Source organism: Centruroides sculpturatus, unplaced genomic scaffold, assembly GCF_000671375.1.
Source record: "Centruroides sculpturatus isolate CEXI.00-Female unplaced genomic scaffold, Cexi_2.0 scaffold7, whole genome shotgun sequence".
Taxonomy (NCBI): domain Eukaryota; kingdom Metazoa; phylum Arthropoda; class Arachnida; order Scorpiones; family Buthidae; genus Centruroides; species Centruroides sculpturatus.
The window spans coordinates 29,742-54,116 of record NW_019384510.1 but is presented as its reverse complement, the minus strand read 5'-3'; the positions used below and the strand labels follow the sequence as shown (position 1 = coordinate 54,116).

Genomic DNA, 24,375 nt, shown 5'->3' with positions numbered 1-24,375 from the left:
CCGCGATGATGTTTTACCGCGTTTCACGCATCCCTTTCAGCGTCTTTGTACAAATACTGACGCAATTTTTTCGCCGCGTCATAGGAATCTACGTTATTGGAACCCGCGTTATAGGGGGGTCTACTGTATATCGCTATTAACCAACTTTCTGTTGAATTTTCATCGATGTTAAGCCTAACAAATTCTTTAAAAAAATAATAATCGTCGCTATTGTATCATTAAAAATTATTTTTTAATTATTTTATTGCTCACAAAACAAACAACCACTCGTAATTAGAAAATTAAGTCTCGTTTAAATACTGGCCTCCCTTCAATGGTCGAGCCGTGTTGCCTTTAGCTGGCAACATGCAAAAATTTAACAAAAATAATATTAAAGTAGCCAAGACATAGCCAAATATTGTAGTGCCACATCACTAGCGGACATTTGAAATTTGCCGACTAGAACGGTCAGTTAACCGATGTGACGGTTAATTGGGGGTCGGATAATTGATGCTCTACTGTAGTTGCAGTTATCAGAACTTTCAAAGCACACTATAGGAATGTGCATTGCAAACTAGTCATGCATCAAATTAATGCTGGAGATTCTGACAACTGGGATTTGCTTCTTATGGATACAACCAGTTGAAAGGCCAGATACAGGCATCAGGGCATACTAAATTACAAATAAAAATAATAATATACTGAATTTTATACTGTAAAAATATAAAATAATTTATATTGTTAATTTAAATAGCTAGGGGCGGCCCTAGTGGCCGTTTTTGGCATACAGTGACAGAAAGAAAGAAAGAATCCTGTTTTTCAGCTTTATATACTAGTAACTTTATATGACAATTTCCTTTATGTACTAGTAACTTTAGTGACAATTTCCAATTGTTGGAAGTACAGGGTGGACCAAAAAGAATATACGTATTTCAAACTGATATATTTATTAAACTATCGATAGTAGCGGTGTGCTGCGGGTATCGGAGGAACAAGTGCATTGTCTAGTTTGTCCCCAGATGTCAGTTGTGCTTGGTTACAATGACGTATTCACAGTTGTTGTAAAATGGCTACGCCACAGCACAAAAGCTTTTGTATTCTTGAGCTTGCGAAGTGTAATTCTGTGATTACAGTGCAAAGACGTTTCCGGTTGAGGTACGAAATTGATCCTCCGAATGGATGGAACATTCGCAGATGGTACCGTCAGTTTGTTGACACAGGTTGTGTATGTAAAGGAAAGAGTCCTGGCCGACCTCGTGTATCTGAAGAAAATGTCGCACGGATTCAAGCTGCTTACCAACGTAGCCCTTCAAAATCAACACGTCGTGCCAGTCGGGAATTGCAGCTGCCTAAAACAACAGTTTGGCGTGTTTTGAGACGCAGGTTAGTTATGAAGCCCGGACCGAACTCCCACCCGGACCCCGGTTCCCGGACACCCGGACGGAACTCCCGCCCGGACCATTCATGTCGCTGGTGGAGGACATATTGAACACCTGTAATCTAAACTAGAGACTTTCATAAATATGTGTCCCAAGTTACATAGTTGTATGTCTTACAGTTTATTAAATATATCAGTTTGAAATACGTATATTCTTTTTGGTCCACCCTGTATATTGGCCTCTCACATCCTGATGGCACTGAAAATCAGACAGTGTTCTTACCAAAAGTCCAGGAGCTTTCCAATTTTCTGGTTACTGATTGTTCTTTAGTTCAAACATGATATCCTTCAAGTTGAAGACAATGTACCAGTTTGGCAAGATGACTCTCAATGAATTTGTGAATTTGTGCAGAGAGAAAACAAGGATATGCCATAAGATGACATTGATAAAGAAGATAATCCTGAAATTCTTTCCATTAGAAAACTGCTGGAGTATCTGGGTGAAATTCAAAGATTTTCCAGAAGCAGAAATTGGCAAAACTGCGTATCACGGCAATTGCTTACATGCAATGGCATGCAAGAGAATTAGTTTCAAAACACAAAAACTGCAAGCAAAAATTAAGGATTTTTTTAAATTGAGTCAGTTAAAAAATCTTTATGTAAACCATATCTCTGTTAAATGTATCCATGATAATTAAAATGATATCTAAGATGATTTCAATGTTAATACTATATCCAGTGTATATATGATGACAAGACTTACTGTAATAAAAATTACTTACAAAATAAAAATCTTTCTGTTGATACCACTGATATTTCTCTAACCCACCAGCCCCTGTATCTGTCCAAAATTTTGTGTGAAGAAAAATGAATAAATTAGGTAGGCTCAACTGTATTTAAAATTGAAAAGGCAAAAAAATCACACATTATAGCATTTTAATGCTATAATATATGATACATATTGTTCAGTATGGATTTTTGTACTTTTATTTTTATTTTAAACTGTCATGTTATATTTCCTAACGATCAGTTTTACATTTATATGTTTTATTTTTATTTTGTGCTTAAATCAATTGTTCCTAAATTTATAAAATTCTATTCTACAACTATTTATATTTTTAAAGTTAAAAAATGCAATTTTTAATTTCCTGTTTGTTAAATTTCTGTGTGTTAGGTTAGTACACTGTACCAATGTGCATGTGCAAGATTCAAACCACTTTAAATCTTTATATTTAAATGTGTTCGATTTCTTAATGTTATTCTGTTCAGTATTCAGTAAGATATACCTGATGATGATTGTTAGAAATTGACAAAAAACATTTGTATCATTAAATTAAATAATTTTAATCCTTTTCCTGATTTTGGGTATATTTGTGTGTTTTGCATTGTTTTATTGTTTTATTTTCAATAATTCAATTTTCTTGTCCTATTATTTGGTTATTTATTTCATTATTTTTGGTGATAGTTTTGATAACTGATCATTAAAAAATAATAACGTTAAAGAATATTTTCTACAACAAATGTACAAACACTGATTTTCAAAAGAATCCACTTCATTATATTTAATTGTTGGAGAATTATCAATCTTATGCAATGTTAAATAATTTAATTACTAAAATGCATTATTATTTACATTACAATTTTTATAGTAATAAAAGTTTATTAAGGTTTTTGTAGAAAATACCTTATGTAGATATAAAACTAAATCTCTCAAAGTAGCATAAACCATCTTCCAACCACGCTTTCCAAGTGGAGCTATTAAAAAAAATTTTAATTAAAAAATCTATTAATCTATTACTACTAGTACTACTGCTACTATAACAAAAATAATATAATGCTGACAAAAAGTATATACTGTACATTGAAAACAAAAATATAAAAACATCTAACTACAAACAAAAATTGTAATACTAAAAAGTTAACTAAATAATTATCTGAACTCTAAAATTTAAATACTGTATACAACAGAAATTTGGAAAGTTTATAATTATTGGAGTTCATTATCAATCTATTAAATTGTATTAAAAAATTATTGAAACAAATTTAAAATAACTGTAACTCTCATGATACATAATGACGTAAATTTACATAGAGAGTGTACTAATGTTACATAATGTAGAACATATGTTAAAATTGTAAGAAATTATACTTTAAACTTTAAATTTTATTATTCTTCAAGTCGATTGCAAATCCACATCTAAGAGTTCACAGTCATTTTCAAAAAAGAATCCCCCTAGACAGAAAACTGAAGTGCACAAAACTAAAATAGTGCAGTACAGAAACAATAATAAAGCATGCAATGAAGATGATTGAGCATATGAAAGAATTAAGAAGAAACTGAAATCATAGACAAAAATTAACATCTAATTAGTATTTCTAAAGACTTACAAAATTAAGCATGTTGTAACAAAAAGAAAAAAACATCAACAAAAAGTTGGAAGAAGAATGGAGTCAAATGACAGTTAAGAATATAGTTTGGTATTTAATTTTAAAAATGTTTTAAGTGTGAAATATTCAAATAATACTAAAAAATGTATTTTGATTTTTATTACTCTGTTCAAAAAAATTCAGAAATAGTGTATAGTAATAGTATTATATACTTAATTTTTTTATTTTGAATATTAAAAAATAGATTATAATTCATCTTCATTACAATAGCTTGACAATATCATCTTTACAGGTTCAAATAAGAATCCTACTTTGATAAAATAATCAAGTCAGTAGTATCTGTACAATTTTCATAGTTTTTCTAGAAGTGGTTATATAATTAAACTTTAATATACTGTTTAAATACTGAAGCTAGTGTACCTTCTTGGATATCTTTCTTCTTCTTCTTGTCAAAATATATTATTAATGTGTATCTTCATTTACTAATACGAATCAACAGAAATCTTCACTGTCCTCAATGTTTTATAGTATGGTGGAATGCCATATTCCGTGTATATTTTTTTATTTTATTTTATTTTATTTTTTTATATTGTTATATTTTCTCTCTCAATTCTATCTATTCCTCTTTATTCTTTGTTTCTTTTGTTTCCCTGCTTCTAGAACATTCTTACCCAACCTACTTCCAAGGGTGAGAGTGTAGGCAATGAACAATATGGAGAAGAGAGCTCTGAGGGCAAAATCCAAGTGGTTAGGACACTTTTTAGCAAGGCACTGAAGAAGTAAGATGTGTTCAAGATGAGCTCCAGGTCATTAGGGCAGTATCAGGAGTGATAGAGTGCGACCTTAGATATAGGAGGTTAGCACATATAAAATAGGATCAAAATCAGAATTGGAGTGTGGGAAACCCTTCAGAAGCAACCTCAAAGTTATTTGGGAAAATGAGAGAATTAGGAGAATATTTTGGAAGGACATTGTGATTGGATTCAAGTTGCCTCATTGAAAGACATGTGGGTATCCTCTTTCCTAAAAATTCTTCTTTCCCTCCTTAATCTTGCTCTATCTACCTGTTTTCTGTATTTAGTATTAATTAGTTTAAGGATTTAGATTTAAGTTAATTATATATGCGATAAAAGTTCTCCCTTTTTTGTATGTGCTGCAAGTGTAATATATGTAATCCCTGTGTTGTGGTGATACGATTTTGTAACGTAAGATACAACCGTGTAAAGGAAGACAACATTGGGGAACTGTACCAGAGTTGGGACCTGGANACTACCAAAAGAAATCATCTGTTCTAGCTGCTGAAGTGATAAAGGCTGCTCAAAACCTGGGAAGAAACTGTAACCTACAGTTTACTTGGATCCCAGCTCACAAGGGCCACGAAGGTAATGAATTGGCCGACAAGTTGGCCAAGTCAGCCTGCACATTGTCTTCAAAACTCACCTACAAGAAGTTACCTGCAATTTCCCTGAAACATCACTTACAACACATAGCTAATGATATGTGGCAGAAGGAGTGGGACTGCGCTGGTACAGGAAGGATGTGTCACAACTTTATACCTTCCCTTGTGCATCTTAAAATAACCAAATACTTCAGCCCAGATGCAGAGGTGACCCAGTGCCTTACAGGACACGGGAACTTCGCATCATACCTGCACCGTTTTGGTAAGCAGATCGATAGCACCTGCGATTGTGATGGACAGAGTGAAGACGATGTGCTACATTTTCTCTTCAGCTGCAACAAATACAACCAACATGCAGAACTCTTCCAAGAATGTCTCCAAACAGGACTCAACTGGCTCCCCAATCCTGCAGACATTCTTAATAACAAAAACCTATGGACAAAAATGAAGAATTTCATACGCAATACAAAAAAACTCAGGCCCACGAATTCCAGTAGCCAGCGAGATGAGTGACACGGCCACATCCCACATCTGGACCAATAATAGACTGGCTGATATCATTTAAGGTAGGCCGGCTACTCGCCCAATTTGTTCAACCCGCGATTTGACTGTACTGGCATATGCAAATTAGACCCACTGGGTTTATATCTACTAGATTCTTCAATGTTATTAATGCTAAATTTTATAATGTTTTATCTCTTTGTCAACCCAATTTACAGCATACTTTGTAATTGTTGAAACTTTGTATCTGTTCCCCCCTTTGCTGTACACATTCACTCGCACGCGCAAACTTGTCATGTTTGTTTTTATACTGTTTACTGAACATATTTTGTCTTGTCACTATATTTTACTTGTTCAACAATTCTGATGCAGACGCTCAATGATCTGACACTTCCCTTCAATCTTTCCCTCCCTACTTACTATCACTTCCTCTTCTGATTTCAATTTCAACACTTCTAATTTCTTAGAGATAAATTCTGTGAATATACAGACAACCTCTCTACTCTTTTAAGGTAATGTAATGTAATGTAATGTGTTATTTTTACCTTAAATTATAGATATTTGCAGCTTTAAGTTTATTGAAATTGGTATTGTTTAGGGTCCATAAATAAATTAATTCACTTTCCATTGTTTCTAATGAGAAAAAATTGCCTCATACTACAAACAATTCGGAGTTTGAACATCCTCCTGGAATGAATTAAATTCAAAGTAAGAGGCACCAATGTATATTAAAAGACCTTTTAGTAAGATTGAAAATGTTAGTGATAAAAAGATTTATTTATGATGTTTTTGTTTTTCTAGCTTTAGTCATAGAATTGATAACAATAACAAAATTTATGTAATATCAAAAATTTTTCTTTTTCAAATTTTTTTAAGGCAATATATTATTCTATTTCTAAATAAATTTAACATATTTCAGTTTATTTAGATTACAATTTTATATTTATAAATGCAAGAATAAACAAAATCTTAAATATAAAATTTATATATCTAACATAACATACTGATTGCAATTAATCATAGTGTCAAAGATTAAATGTCATAAAACCATTAATATCAGAAAAATGTATATTTTAAAAGTAAATGTAAGTTTTAAAACATCAATATTTTTATTTTTAAATTAATTATAAATGTTTTTAAATATTAAAAGATGCGCTACAAAAGTATTTTCTTCCTTCATTTTAATTCACCATAAATCAAGAATTCATGTTTATTCTGTATGCTCTAATATTAATTATACTGTTCATCATATTGATTTTTAGTAATAAATGTTTGCAAAAGATACAGAAAAAAACCTAATAGAAACTGAACAAAACAAAGACTTTTTTTTGTAGAATTTCATATCCTAACTCATTTTTATTAACAATCATCTGTTTCAAAAATAAAAAAAAAAACTAAAGTTAAAATATATGTAATTATTATTATTTTTAAAAAATCAATATTCTTTATTTAAAAATATACTTTCGTTTCTTTGTTTCATTTATAAATTGTATTAAATTCAACAATCTCAAATTAAGCTTAAATAGAAATAAGAACAACAATTCAATTACTTTTGAAAATGATATGTTGATCATTTCATTTAAAATCATTAAATATTCACACTCTTAAATTAATAATGTTAATTAATTGATTTTCTATAAAAAGTTTTCTATTTTGAAATCCATTTCTTTGATGTTTTGAACTAAATACATAATAAACAAAACATTTCTAATAGAAGAATTAATTCAGTATTTTTCCAAAGTAAAGTTATATATTAACAATGAAATCATATGTATGGTTAAAAAACAGATGATTGTCCAAACCTAGAATCTTATAATTACCTTTGATCTTGATAAATATATTAAAATATGTATGATGTTGATAACCAATTTAACACTATTATTAAAAATTTGTGAAATTCTTAGTCTTATTTATTTATTAAGTAAATTTTTATGTTATATTTAAATTAATTAAATTCAATTATATTTATGAATACAGTTACATTACTAATTAACACTGACAATATTGTTTATATTTTAAACAATTAACCTTTTCTTCATAATAATAACTATAAGTGTTACTTTGATTTATTTAAAATCATTTTTATGTCATATAGTCTTAACTAAATTATATAATTATTTGAAACGATAATATATTATTTATATAAACAAAATAATAATATAATTATACAAATATTATATTATTACCTCGTTTTATGAGTTCTCTTCCTTCTTCAATCAGGTCAGATGTCATTTCGTCATCTCCCAAAAACTGCTCAAAGCCCAGCATATGAAGAATTCTACTTCCACAATTAAAATAAGTTGCCAAGCATAATAAAAAAATAGCCATTGGAAAATAAATGTTGAAACCATCGGATATAATAGAAATAACATCCATATGACCCATTATCTAAAAAAGTTTTATCAATAAATTAATATTGAATCTTCAAATCTCATTGTTTTACTAATTTTAAACAACATAAGTAAAATATAGTAAATAATAGAAAAATATTCATATAATTTTATTAAATTTTTTAAAATTTGAGAATTCCAATTAAAAACTTCCAAATTTAATAACTGTACAACATTAAAAAACAGTAATTTAAAGCATGAAAAAAATATATACTTTCAATTTAATACTGTAATTCTTCAATTTTGTATTATGGAACTTTATCCAAAAAATCCAAAATAATGAAGACAAAACTATTTGTTTGCTTTTTGTGCTTTAATTATTTTTCCTCACAATCACAAGAGGTTCAGTGGAAAAGTGGTACAAACGATAAATAGTATAACTTGAATATAATAATAATAAAATTTAATATTGATTAAAAAATCATATTTTATAAAATTAAATAAATAAATCTATTTTTGTATTTTTAATAATCAAACTATTCTGTCACTTATACTACTTTTCCACTCACCTCTTCATATATTTTTTGATTGTTCTTTAAAAATTTATAATGGACTTAAAATTTTAATTTAAGAATAATTTCTATATCTTCCATACAGACTGGTTATTGATAAGTAAAATATTTTATCGTAACTTATTCTAAAATTTGTCGTAATGCTAGAACAATTATTCAAAGTGATATATAAGAAATTATTAAATGTAATACTTTTTTGAATAGTTAACTAGAAACTTTATTATTAATTAAATGAATTTGTTACAAAGTAGATTCCAGCTAACAAAAAATTTTAATTACAAAAATTAATTTAGAAAAGTTTAAAAGAAACAGAATGGAAACTTGTGCTATTTTGAGCTTTTTAAATCAGTTTCTTTCCACAATTATCTAAAATTAAATGAGTACAAACTATAATTATTATTTTTTGTATATTTTATGATGATTTATAATTTGTAATGAATGTAAAATCTTTCAAATGCTTCATCAATCAAGCTCTAAGTACTGAATTCCTTAATGGTAGGCTTACCAGACGTCCCGTTTTGTCCGGGATTGTCCCAGTGTCCCGGCCAATTTGTCATTTTGTCCCAGTTATTTGGTAAAATTTTAAAAGTGCTGAATATTTAAGAAGTAAAAATAGTGCAGTCTTGAGTAAAATGGCGATTTGGCCCGCTGTTACACTCACTGTTGCCAATCTAAATATTTCATATCTAGATCTAAGTACTTTTAATGTTGTCTAGATATTTTCCTCAAAAATTTATAGCATATGGCCTAATGAATTTAGATGTTTTATTTTGTCATCCATATATTTTTTCACAGAATTTATAATAGCATGCAGCCTATGAGATCCAGATATTTTTATTTCATTTTTTTTAGATATTTTGTTTCAATTAGAGTTGGCATGACTGAAACTTACACTGGCGACGTCATTGCTGCACATGTCATATCTTAGTTGAGTACAAGTTGCTGTTTGGCATTTGAAATTATTTTGTACAGTATATTAAATTCATTTACTCTCTAAAATGCCAAAAAGAACCCGTGTGTTTACTGATAATTGAAAAAAGTTTGTGATCATATTGATGAAGTGAAATATGAACTGTGCTTTTAGAATTTTCAGTAACTCATGGCAGGCATTCAAACATTAAAAATCACTTGAAATGTGAGGCATAGCAACAGGAACTTTCTCAAATGTATTATCCATTTTAAATGTACCGATTTAAGTAACAAAGAATTTTTAAAAAAGTTCACACTAGTGATAAATATTAATAATAAGATATGTTTAGTTCTGTTATTAAAAATTGCTTTTAACTCGTTGTTTTTGTTAATAACTACTTTATTTAGCCTTTTCAATCATAGGTACTTATCCTAGTAGGCTTAATTTTCTGTTGCAAGTATTTTTCCAAAATTGTCCTGGTTTGAGAAAAAATATTATGGTAAGCCTACTCAATGGTAACTTATCAAAAATGATCATCCTCTAACTTTTTAAAGTTATTGTTTTTGATACTTAACAAGTAAAAAGAAAAAATGAATAAAACAACTTTTTTAAAATACTTTTTTAAAACAAGTATTTCAAGTATCTTCTATTAAAGTAAGTAGTTGAGGATTCATTTTGCTATTTTTAAAATATTAAAAGGAATAAAATTAATTACCACTTTTATATACACACATTAGATGGGTTCATAAAATAAAAAGTGTAAATAACTCCTACAAGCACACCGGGTTGTATAAACAAAATTATGACTTGCTTAAGCCTGTAACCGATGCAAAATCATAAAATATTAACGCACAAACGTTTTCGGAACACCTTCCGTGTTCTTCCTCAGGTTTTCAAACTGGATTTTTTATATTCTGGAACACCGCTACGAAATTTTACACATTTCTAGCCTTCCACGTCATGTGGAAGGCTAGAATACTACATCGTATGAATAACGAGAGAAATTACATAATGATTAGAAGATTGAATGGGACTCTGAACAACCAGAAACACAACGTGTACAACGCGTGCGCAATGGACACTGAGCGTTCAAAATATCATCACTCGTTTTTTGAAAAATTTCATAGCGGTGTTCAAGAATATAAAAAATCCAGTTTGAAAATCTGAGGAAGAACACGGAAGGTGTTCCGAAAACATTTGTGCGTTAATATTTTACGATTTTGCATCGGTTACAGGCTTAAGTAAGTCGTAATTTTGTTTATAAAAAGTGTATTTGGTAGGAAGAGACTTGATCAACAATGAAGAGTTTCAAATATTATCCACGAAGTCCATAGTAAGTAAATGTTTGAGATTTGCATTCCTTATCATGTAAAGTAGTGCAGCAACAAGTATGGCTGACTTGAAGTGTAACTGAATTTACTCCTCACAGTATTTTTTTTCATTTCATCACTTGGTATGTATAAATGTTATGGATAAAGTGACTAATTGGTCATTATTTATAATACCTAAGAAAGCCGCACAGTCTGATAAATATTGAATACCATAATTTATTAAACTGATCAGTCATTATAAATAAAGCTACATTATTATATTTGAAAAATTTGATTTTAAAAAAATTTATTTCAAAGTATTTTAAGAACACATTCTATTTTATACGTAATATTAATATAGGTATATTAATTACATAAAACTCTAATAAACACTATAAAAATTAGAATCATAAAAAAAATGTATACTTCAGTAATTTCTTTGCACATAGCTTTCTACAAAATAATTTGTGAAAATTTCATTTACAAAGTGGATTATTTTTTAAAAGTAAGTATTAAGTATTATTAACTGTAATAACTAAACTAATGTTGAAAAAAGTACACCTATTGCTTTTTTGAACAGTGGATATATTCCAAAGAATGCTGCATAAAAAACATATTGCTTAAAAAAATCACAGCAAATACATCTTATCAAGTATTTTTCTAAATGCTTGGTAAGATCTACAGCTTCAATGAAACAAAAAACTAAGCATTTTACCAAAGAAATGTAAGCTTTTTTATTCTATCATCATTTATCATTAACATTATTCATATAAATATAGTAAACACAAGATAGCATAGGAAACATAAAATCAACATACAATATTCTCTGATACATACAGTACCGCATTGTACTTCAAAAGATAAATGAAGTCTTTATTTAAAAACATTTTTAAAACAAATCTTTCTACAATAAGAGTGACTTTTTTTTTTTAATAATAACACACTTTTATCAAAAAGCTAAATTTAAAAAATTTTCAATAAACTGTTTTCCCCCATGTAAAAAAAATTAGCTTTTTTTGTGAACTACATTATTTCAAAATTGCATGAAAAGAGTGACAGGTGTATTATTAACAAAATTATATATTTTGATCATAAAAATTAACTTAAAGGAAACTTCTGGAATGTCATTTTTGATATACAGTACACAAAACAGTATGTGGTATAGTCTGTCAAATGATCACTCCTCAAGGTTTCGTCATCACTTTTGCCCAACCAGATGATATCAATATTCATACTGACTCATCAATGTGACAAATTATGATATAGAACAAAAAATTTATTACAAAGGCTGATTTTGTTTGTCAATATAAATAATGCCCATATTAATCACTTGGTCCATAACATACATATAAAGGCAAAATTTTCTTACATTCTATATGATATTCAAATAAAGGAAAATAAATTTACTAATACACACAATGTATATATGAAATATACAGAATTAATTAGTTCTGATTAATTTGAAATATACAAGGGCTATTTTTTAAATAAAGTCCGTTTGTGAATGAGAGTGAGAATGACACGTGATTACAGCAGTGTGCATGAGCATCTGCTTTCAGCATGTTTTGCATGTGTTTAGATGCCATTTGCATCCGTATCGTCTGTCTGTGTGCCAAATTGTAGAAGTTTATAATGTTTAAGAAAATTGAGTCGCCCGTCGACTGTAAGATACGATCTGTTATTTGATTTCAGCACGAAAGATCATGGCAACTGTCTTTTGGGACAAGAAAAGGACTTTGTTAGTGGATTTTATGCCAAGAGGTACAACAATCAATTCTGATGCTTATTGTGACCTTCAGAAAACTCTGCCATGCCATACAAGACAAGCGGCATGGTCTAATGTCTTCCAACGACAGGCAGCAGATTTCTTTGAAGTCAGAATTTTAAAAATTTTTGAGCGGTACGACAAATATTTGAACAAAAATGGAAATTATGCAGAAAAGTAGATAAAAGTATGTAGAATATGGGAAAAAATATATTTTAATGATATTTACAGTATCTTTCTTCTTATTAAAAAAACAGACCTTATTTAAAAAATATCCCTTGTACTTTGTATCTATCAGTTTTCCTTGCTCTGGTATTTGCCATTTAATTAGATAAGTATATCATACATATTAAAAACAGTTGGCCACAGAATTGTAGTTTGATTGTTTTGACATTTTAATATAATACACATCCCGAAGCTCAATGAGTAATAATCAACCAATAATCACCTAAATGATTGGGCTATAATATGGCTATAATCAAATAATTAATATAAATAAATTTGCTATTAAAGGTAGACAGTGGAAGATTATATCAAAATTTAAATACTTCTGGAAGTGAAGGCTTACTCAGGGTTGGGGTGGCACAATTGGTAGTGCACTGCATGGCAAGCAGAGNAAAGATAAATGAAGTCTTTATTTAAAAACATTTTTAAAACAAATCTTTCTACAATAAGAGTGACTTTTTTTTTTTAATAATAACACACTTTTATCAAAAAGCTAAATTTAAAAAATTTTCAATAAACTGTTTTCCCCCATGTAAAAAAAATTAGCTTTTTTTGTGAACTACATTATTTCAAAATTGCATGAAAAGAGTGACAGGTGTATTATTAACAAAATTATATATTTTGATCATAAAAATTAACTTAAAGGAAACTTCTGGAATGTCATTTTTGATATACAGTACACAAAACAGTATGTGGTATAGTCTGTCAAATGATCACTCCTCAAGGTTTCGTCATCACTTTTGCCCAACCAGATGATATCAATATTCATACTGACTCATCAATGTGACAAATTATGATATAGAACAAAAAATTTATTACAAAGGCTGATTTTGTTTGTCAATATAAATAATGCCCATATTAATCACTTGGTCCATAACATACATATAAAGGCAAAATTTTCTTACATTCTATATGATATTCAAATAAAGGAAAATAAATTTACTAATACACACAATGTATATATGAAATATACAGAATTAATTAGTTCTGATTAATTTGAAATATACAAGGGCTATTTTTTAAATAAAGTCCGTTTGTGAATGAGAGTGAGAATGACACGTGATTACAGCAGTGTGCATGAGCATCTGCTTTCAGCATGTTTTGCACGTGTTTAGATGCCATTTGCATCCGTATCGTCTGTCTGTGTGCCAAATTGTAGAAGTTTATAATGTTTAAGAAAATTGAGTCGCCCGTCAACTGTAAGATACGATCTGTTATTTGATTTCAGCACGAAAGATCATGGCAACTGTCTTTTGGGACAAGAAAAGGACTTTGTTAGTGGATTTTATGCCAAGAGGTACAACAATCAATTCTGATGCTTATTGTGACCTTCAGAAAACTCTGCCATGCCATACAAGACAAGCGGCATGGTCTAATGTCTTCCAACGACAGGCAGCAGATTTCTTTGAAGTCAGAATTTTAAAAATTTTTGAGCGGTACGACAAATATTTGAACAAAAATGGAAATTATGCAGAAAAGTAGATAAAAGTATGTAGAATATGGGAAAAAATATATTTTAATGATATTTACAGTATCTTTCTTCTTATTAAAAAAACAGACCTTATTTAAAAAATATCCCTTGTACTTTGTATCTATCAGTTTTCCTTGCTCTGGTATTTGCCATTTAATTAGATAAGTATATCATACATATTAAAAACAGTTGGCCACAGAATTGTAGTTTGATTGTTTTGACATTTTAATATAATACACATCCCGAAGCTCAATGAGTAATAATCAACCAATAATCACCTAAATGATTGGGCTATAATATGGCTATAATCAAATAATTAATATAAATAAATTTGCTATTAAAGGTAGACAGTGGAAGATTATATCAAAATTTAAATACTTCTGGAAGTGAAGGCTTACTCAGGGTTGGGGTGGCACAATTGGTAGTGCACTGCATGGCAAGCAGAGGCTACAAGTTCATGCCCTACCCTGAGTCAGTTTTTTTCTTCCAGAATGTTCTAAATTATTTATTAAATTATTAAAATTATAATTATTAATTTAGAAAAGAGATGGCATGTAACATCTATCTCTAATAGAAAATTTATTTATATTAATTATTTGATTACAGCCATATTATAGCTCAATCATTTAGGCGATTATTGGTTGATTATTTGACATTTTAATTTATATAATTTTATTAATGTAATTAAAAACATTTCAATTTCAACAAGAAATACAAATATTTAACTTTAAAAATAATATAATAATAATCTAAAAAGATAACTTTAAAATAAAAAAATAAAACATTAACAAAAATAAACAATAATACATAGTAATATTATTCAATCTTATGATTAATATAATATAAAATCTATAAAAGATGTAATAATTTTAAAGAAATCCAAATAAAACTAGAAATGTGTAATTGTCACAGGGTCTAAAAACCCGATTTTTCTGTAACGCTATGTAACCTGCCCAAGTTAACTCGGGATAAGGGCTTAAGGGGTTTTAATTAATTAAAATTAAAAGTATATAAATAGATATTACTTCATCTTCAGATAGAAAATTCAAGGAAGTAGCCACATGGGGTGGCAAGAAATGGCATTTCCCACACTAATACACATCCACCCCTCACTGCTGACTCCATACAAGTTTAAAACTAAACATGCAAAAAAGTCACAAAGCAGTTGATCACTGGATGAAACAGAAAACAGACACATCAGTCTCAAATACTAGGCTGCATAAATAGCCATGAGGTAAAAAAGAATAAATTTAATACCTGTTCTTGTTTTGCCATTTATTTATTTGTTTATTGAGCATTGTCACAATACAGTATTACTGATTTGCATATGACACATAAGGAGTTGCCTTACCGATGTGACAGTTCCTTATACAATAACATGCTTTTAGTGATCTTGAATGTGCTATTTTTACATAATCTACCTACCTATTACATGTCTACGCAAACTATGTCTAGAAATTTCTGATTGTGGGTGACCCACAATCAGAAATTTCTAGTTATATCTCTGAATATTTTAAGTTATTAAGAGATCTTGAAAATAAACAAAAAAATTAAAGCCAAAACATTTTTGTGCTTAGATAAACATTTTTGATGATTTATCTGGAAGAAATTAAAACAAACAATCAACTTTTATACCTTATCTGATCTTTTAAACATTATAAATATTTAAAATATACTTTTAAAAATCAAATCTTACTTTTGTGTATGATGTCTCAACAAAAGAAGGATTCTTAGAAACGTGGCTATCCAAGTGGATAAGACCGAGGAAATTCAAGCATAGAGGAGGAGTTAAGCGACATAATAACCTAAAAATAATTTATAAAAAAATATATTTTAATAAAATTTGTGCATCTTAACATTCTAATAATCAAATTTTAAATTATTAATATATCAAATAATAAATACTTAAAATGGAAAAAACTTATCATTTTTAAATTAAAAAAATATTAGTCTTAATTTAAATGATAAAACTTTAAAACTTTTAACAAACATTTTTTTATAATTACAGTAAATTATTAAGAAAGTATAAATTTATTATAGCAAATTTTATTTACATACATCAAAAAAAAAAGTAAAATTCACATTAAAGAAATCAATATAAGCAATAAAAAATTTTTTGTTTTAATAAGTCCAATCATTTCTGGTTTATATTCAATCTTCTTTATACAATTTCTCAACAAATAGAATATATATTATATATTTCAGATACAATATATATACTGTATATGTAGGATATGAAAAGTCAACAGACAAGAACAAGATAATGTCCACTTCCACACCACAATGTCCTGGTCTGTCCTTGATCTCCTTTTCCTATCTTTCCTCTCTTAACTTCACAAATTTTGTTTTCCTTATCCTTAAATCAGGCAGATCCTTGCATTGGGATGTTTGGGCCCACATTTGACCTCCCCCAACAACTCCTCAGTCTCCAAGGGAAAATGGTTTCATAAAATTTGAGACGGAAGAGGCTTTCGAGGGCCCTTCTCAGTCACCTACCTTTGTGATTTCATAGTGGTTGTTACCTTTTACCTTTGCTATGCAATAAGGCCCCAAGAATTCTGGCAGGTCCTTTTGGATGGGACTGTGGAGGTCCCATCCAAAAGGACCTGCCAGTGGGCTATACCACGTGGACCAAAAGGACCTCCATGTGGGCTACAGTAAACACACAATCTATATTTTCTGCAAGGCAATACTTCTTAAAAGCATCTGATCTAAAGTTGCCTCTTCTATCTGTAATAATATGATGTGGATTTCCAAAAGTCTCTTGTGAGACTAGTTGATCTTTAACTTCTTAACCGTTAAGCATCCTTGATGGTTTCATGAAGTTTACTTGGATATATCCAAGTAAACTTCATGAAGCCATTAATCATGATAATAAAATACTTATATTGTTTTTAATTGTGGCTGTCACAGGACCCTAGTGGTCTATGTAGTAAGCAAAGTATCACCTTTTGGATTAGGAATGAGCATTCCTTTCTTTTTATCCTTTTTTCTTCTCCTCCAGAACACAACTAAAACAAGCTTATAAAGTACTCTAACAGTTATAAAGCTAAAGTTCTCTTTTTATGTATATTTGGAATATAAAATTCTGATTTAATTCTTCTATCATCTTTTTTATGCCAAAATACATAATATAGCAGGCAAAGTGAGGTCAATAACACACAGTGACAGACATTATGTTTTAAAACTCATTCGCTGTGATAATGTCATGTTATGCTGATGAAAAATCAAAAATCAAATTAAATTTTTAACATTATAGTGACTTGAAAGTTTATAGATGACATTCCAAAGTCAAAACTGTTTTGATTTGAAAATATAGGTTGACCTTTAGATGAGAAATGACTTTCTCGAAAAACATTTAATTGAAGGTTTTAAAAAACAGACGTCTATGAGCATAATGGTGAGGAATTGGTCATTTTATTTTTATGTATATCAATATCAAATGTTTTGGCATTAAAAGATTTACTTTTGAAGGTTAAAAAGAAACTTTTGAATTAAGAATATTTTTAAAGATTAGTATTCCAAATGATGTCGTTTCAGAGAGAATAAATACATTTTAAAAATTATTTCACATTATTTTAAACACAGTTTTAAGTTAAAAATATACAATTATTAAATCACAATCTTTAAATCATCAAATTGATTAAATTTATTACAATTTATGACAAACTAATCAACTAATAATCTTGAAACAGTATTCAGGAACTTTAACATCCTCCTAATTTTAAAAAATATAACACTTACAAAAAAATTAATATCTCATCTTCTAATTCCTACTTAATAAACTAGACAATATTTTCTTCTGATCTGATTGTGTTAAAAAATCCAATTATTCAGGAAGAGACAGCGAGTAGAAATTACTCCTAGATGCCACTTTTGTCTTTATGCTAGAAAATTCTATTCTAAATCTCACAAAACTTAAAAAACCACATGAAAAAATAATTTTATATATCTGTTAATAGATGCCCCTAGATGTCTGTAACATTTCACATTTGTCTATAAATATACAAACATACTACAATGAGCCAAACTTGAATATATATATATATACATGCTCACTCTGTTCAGGCCACTACACACAGCATGTATATTTGCAAAAGTCTCTCTTTGTACATCAACTAGTTCCACAAGGAATGAAAATTTTTAGCACTTTTTTGACAAGACTATATCTTGTTTATAAAATTGTACTGCCCGATATTCTTACTAGCATAGAGGTATGAAGGAGTACATGTTGAGAGTTGATATTTGGCACAGAGTATTAGGTTCCCAAATCATTTGTGCATAAAAAATCCAGACTCGTAGGTAGTCGGGGGACCGAGAATCGAGTCAAAATAAAATACAAAATGGCGACCCTGTTCTACAAACAGGCAAAACAGCCACCTCACCCCACCGAAGTCAGATAGGGGAGAGTACCATCCACAGTCATTCTAAGAAGTGAACTCTGGCCTTAGGACCGAACACGTAGTTTCTTCTATGTTAAATAAAATTTGTAATCTAATTTTGTAAATTTGGGAGTGCTTCAAATATGATGTTAAAACGGTTTTATGTTGTTACAAGTGAGGTTTTTTTAACATTATCTAGTATAGTAGAATCGTAGGACCAATAAAAATTTGACAGTTATATTAGGGTTGTCGTTACATTTGATGACATTATAATCAGGTTAAACTGTATATTATTCGTGCAAAATAATAAATAATTTTGGATTATACAATAGCCACGATTATTTTTTTTCAAAAACAGGAACTTTTTGTTACACATCGACAAAAATTCAACCCAGGCCAACATGCAACGGAGAGAAATTTTGAAATTAGATAGGTTAATTTCATTGAAGATGCATTGTGGATGATCTCATGGTCGTGAGTTTGAATGACTATGTTTGAACGACTGGCGAAATTTGAACAATCGAGCCCAAAAGCAGCGATATCAAAGAAGATAGGAGAATGAGAACAAGACCGCCTTCAAGATCAAAGTGATTCTGCTTAGTAGTGCTTCTCTGAGACATAGTCTTGTCTCAAAAACAGTTTTGCCATTTTACTTGTTTGATTCTGAAATGAAATTGTTTTAATTCATTGAAATTTGTTACTATATTTTCACAGAATGATTGGCATGATGGTCTATCTGAGGAGACCATGAAATCAGATATTTCCATATGTAAAAACCTGCATGCAGGTTTAAGTGAGGTTATACATCCCTCTCTATAGACGCATAAAAAAAAACAAATGATTTACGTCAGGTAAAAATGAATGAGTTTTTATTCTAAAACTGTGAAACTGTAAGAATTACATCAAAAATTATGATTATATGTTTAATTTCTTCATTTTGTCCTCTTTCAAGGGATGTAATTCTTCTAGGGATGTTCTTTTGGAATTCTGAAAGTGATTTTTTTGTGTGTATTTTATTGTTATTTGATTCAAAAATGCAAAAATAAACATATTAAATTTAAGAAACGCACTGTAAATTATCTCAGCTTACACCTATTAACATGCTTTTGCCTGAAATTTGAGAGGAAGACGTTATTTTTAAGGTCAGGGTAGATGGTCAGTGTAGCTCACACTAACTACTACTGTTAATGTCAATAAGTTGTTAATTGTTTTATTGTCTTGTAAATGAAAACTGTCTTCCAGATTTTAAATTGGTCAAATTACCAAATTACAATGCTATTATTTTATTGTACTTGGAAAAATGTTCTCTTTAATGTTTAATTAACAACTAGTTTTGCTACATCAGATTAATTTAATATTTTCTGGCTCTCCCATTTATATGTGGCATGCTGGTCACTCTGTAAAAATATGGTAATAATTTCTAAAATTAGTTTTTATTAAAAAAGTAATAAAATTATTATAATTATATATGTTAAAATAAATAATCATAAAAGATGTTATACTAGATAACTACATACAAGTAAAGTAGGGTCCTGCTATATATGGTTTCATGTTTACACTATTGCAGATAAAAAGAAAATACTTAAAATACTCTTATTGTGTACTAAATCTGAGCCATTTTTTTAAGGTGCATGAAGTTTCTCCTTAAAAAATGGTTCAGATTTAATTTTAAAGTGGAACAGGCATCAGCCTTTATCTGGAGTTCTTGCTTGTTCTTGTTCTTTGTCAAGTCATCATTGTATTATCAGTATTTCTGTTTGTTTTCATTTATGCCAATTTCTTTACAAACATGGCTCCAAAATGCAATAGTAGTAATACTAGTAGCTCTGATAAACCAAAGAAAAGTAAAGTGCTTACTTTTTCCTTTCAATCTGAGAAAAGAGAAAAGTCTGCTTATAATAATTTTTTTAGTTTCATTATTTATAATATTATGCTATTTATTGTTAATATATTTATTTGCTTTATATATATAAAGCAAAAGTGTGATAGGTATGTTAGTATATGAAGTACTCAATAATTAATCAGGCTCATTATTTTTTGTGAATTTATGCTTACATAAGGAGTTGGAATGTGTATGGCAGAGTCATGCATGGTGAAACCCTACAGTACTTAGTAACATTATTTCTCACAGTTAGCTAAAGACCACAATATTAATTTAAATATTACTTACATTCCACTGAAAATAAGGCTGTATTCATCTGTTTGATGATGTGGAGCAAGATAATAATAATTTAAGACACGAACTTTGAAAACCGTATAATACGCACAAACACACAAATAAGCAATAGTGAAAATAGAAATTATCTGAAAAATTAAAATTACATTTTAAAAATTACTTTAATATTCTATATACATAAACTAAAACTAAGTTCTACTCAAGTTAATTAAATAAATGTTATTTAATTTATATTAATTTACAAAATCTTAATTATTCAAAGTAATATTCATGTAATAAAATATGTCTCTGTACAGAAATATTTAATAAATAACACAAAAGTACAATTAAAATAAAGTTTAAATCTCAGTTATATATTTAATAATCATCAAAATCTTAAAGAGAAGTTTTAAAGAAATAACCTATTATAATTAAGACAAAAATTAAACTTTTTTAAAGAGTGAAAATCAAGAGAAGAAAGAATAAATAATTTAAATGAATAAATAGTAAATAATCATAATGGAATCAAGCCCAAATCATATTACATATATTAAAAAAATGAAGCTAGATATATTATTGGATTACATTTTAATTAAAATATACAAGTTCTAAGTACAGTGGTACCTCAGGATACGAATGCCCCAGTGTATGAAATTTTCAGGATATGACATGAAATTCAAACATATTTTTGCTCCACGATACGAACAAAAACTCACCATACGACGTTACGTTAGTTCGCAGTACCATTTTTTATTCACTTCTGTTCATTGGTCTCGGTCCGTATGTTTGCTTCGTTGTGGAAAGATCTCGCTCGATAAAGGAAATCTCGAGGTATTATCGGAAAGTGACTGATTTTGTTGAAAAGAAACATCCCGAAAAAGTTCACACTGGCTGTATTGCTGCTCAGTTTAATGATATTTGCCTAAGTCATTTTAGAAACATTTTAAAAAGTAGGCAAAGCCAAACCTCTTTGGATAGATATTTTACTGAGCGACCTGTATCCAGTGAAAGTGCTAGTGGAAGTGAAGGAAAGAAAACAAAAAGCAGTGAATAAAAATTTTAAAAAAATATATATAAAACAACACTAATTTTTTTAAATCTTTTCTAAGTTATTTTTAAGTTATTGTTACATTTTGTTATGTAAGTTAAGTTTTAGTATCATTTCCCTTCTCCCTCTCCTCTGCCACCAGCTTATACCTCTGCCGTCGTCTATCCTCAAAGGTAAAGTGCAAATAAAACTACATTTTTTTTTATCAATTATTATTCTATTATTGTTATTTATACATTTACAGCTACAAAACGCATTTTTCAGTGTTTTCCTTACTATAGTTATTTTTTTTAATGTACTACTTAGCTTTAATTTGAGTGTGTTTTTCGTGTTGGAACGAATTATTTGATTTTATGTGTAATCGTACAGGGAAAAATGATTCACCTTACAACATTTTCATGATACGATCTCAGTTTCGGAACAGATTAATTTTGTATCCTGAGATACCACTGTAATTTGTGCATCTAATTAGCTAAAACATAACTGACTCAATTTTTTGGTTAGTTAGTAAATTTAAAATGAGTAAAAGATGCAAATTGTATTCTAGATTCAGACAAATTTTTCCTATTTAAATTCTCATTTCTTCTATGAATGAATATTTAGTTTATGAACTAGAATTNAAAATTCAATATTGTTTTCATTTTTCTATGTAATTCTTTGTGTTGTTTCATGCATAAACATATTTGCTACTGTCCTGCTGCATTTCGTGTCAATCACAGCTGTACTTGTCGATTTTTTTGCAGTTTATCGCTCCGTGCTTAACTTTTGGCAGTGAGTGTATTTGGATTGATCATCATAGCTATTTTAGCTTCATGAAAAATTTAAAACTTATCTGTAGGAAAGTTTTCAATAGATCAAAGCATTCATTATATTATCAAACCAGTTTTTCTAAAAGATTTAAATTTCCTTACAATATATAATATGAAAAATTTGATTACAAATATTTTTTTATTTGATAAATTTTATCAAACAAGATCATTGTGAGACTCACTAAGTAATCTGTTTACTTACTTAAATCATAACATAACTTCCTAACAATACCATTTTGTCAGATAACTGTCAACTTTCACACCTGGGAGCTAATCATTCAGTGAGTTCTCAGCAACAAAAGTGACACTTTCTCATAACCTTCCTACCTATTGTCTTAAGTTTATCAGTTGAAGATAACAAGGAACTGAAAAATTGAGTCAGTAGTCGCCCGTTCTTCAAGGAGTACTGTCATCCCGAAATTCCTCCAACAATTAACTGTGTCAGTGCCCATCAGGATATCACCTACTCATCTTGGATATTGCAGAACATTGTGCCATAAAGACAACTTCTTGGATAAACTTTCTCAATAATAATAATAATAATAATAATAAAAAAGACAATCACCACTTTAACAACATCCAATTCAACTCTCGTGGACATCCTCTACTCCAGGTATTTATCAACTTGCAAACCACTGTAAACTCTCTCTCTTGAGAACTGCGGAATACTAATTAAAACCCATCTATTATACTCACTATCAACAAATTGTATGTCATGTAATGCCTATTGTTTCCAATTAAACGATTGTTATGTTAACCTAGTCTCTGCATGAGTCACTTCCAGCATGTTGTCTCTCACCCCATCCCACCCAATTGCCCGCAAACGTGACTGCTCACGTGACCTACGTTACCATAGCAACCTGATGGAAGTTACATCATAATTTACTGATTTTTGTTTACAAAATAAAAATCAATAGAAACCACTTTATAATTTATAAAACATTGCTCTATTCTTAATTCATAAAATATGCTCTATTTAAACAATCTAACACTTTCAAATTAATTAAATTCATCTCCAAGTTCCTTTCAAATTACATAAATTTTTCTCTAATGAGAGAAGATAGTTTTAAATTAGTCTGATGTCCCAGATGTATATTAATTAGAAACAGACCATTACATCATTCTAAATTAACACAAATAGCTTTGTCAATGTATGCAAAAATAACTATTCTTAATTAATACAAAACCTGTGATAATTGATCAGTTAAAATTGTAAATACCTTGAGAAAAAGTGTACATGAATATTTTTAAAAATATACTTTTTTTACTATTTAAAATGAATCTCTATGAACAGATAAAAAAAAGTTTAATGATTTTAAATTATAATATATTTTAAATATGTTTATTTGAAGCAATTATACTAAATTTTATTTTAAAATTTTTAATATTTAATCACTTTCATATTTAGAAAATGCCAATTCCCAAAAATAAACAAACAAATAAAAAGATGAAAAAACAAATTAAGTGGAATTTAAATAAATCAACTACCTGAAATAAACTTACTTTAAGATATTATTTTACTAGTTTGGCTAAAATTTAAAAAATATAAATATATATAAAATATAATAATAATAACCTCAATGAATATATAATTGTAGTGTTTTCCAGCCAATTCCACAAAAACGGCAAACAACGAAAGTGTCGGTGATGTCGTAAAAAATGTCATTTCTGACCAAACAACAATGATGCTGAATATTGCCAATACTATAGCTAGAGTTCTTAATCCCCACACTCTTATTACACATTTCCAATA

At 28.9% G+C, this 24,375-nt stretch overlaps 1 protein-coding gene across 1 annotated transcript; it reads right to left on the bottom strand.

Annotated features, from left to right (window-relative positions):
- Positions 1–502: 502 nt before the first annotated feature.
- LOC111622369 (LMBR1 domain-containing protein 2-like) lies at positions 503–24,375 on the bottom strand. Its single transcript, XM_023364725.1, has 5 exons — positions 24,199–24,375; positions 20,781–20,914; positions 15,925–16,033; positions 7,832–8,033; positions 503–652 (listed from the first exon to the last, which is right to left on the bottom strand). Exons 1-5 carry the CDS (start codon positions 24,286–24,288, stop codon positions 606–608), a joined length of 582 nt encoding a protein of 193 aa, XP_023220493.1. The 5' UTR covers positions 24,289–24,375; the 3' UTR covers positions 503–605.

Excerpts from the sequence above, each read along its gene's own strand:
- LOC111622369 (XM_023364725.1), bottom strand. The coding sequence starts at position 24,288 with ATGACATTTTTTACGACATCACCGACACTTTCGTTGTTTGCCGTTTTT. Across the intron at positions 20,915-24,198 it reads ACAATTATATATTCATTGAG|ATAATTTCTATTTTCACTAT; the intron begins GTTATTATTATT and ends TTAATTTTTCAG. Across the intron at positions 16,034-20,780 it reads AGCCTTATTTTCAGTGGAAT|GTTATTATGTCGCTTAACTC; the intron begins GTAAGTAATATT and ends AATTATTTTTAG.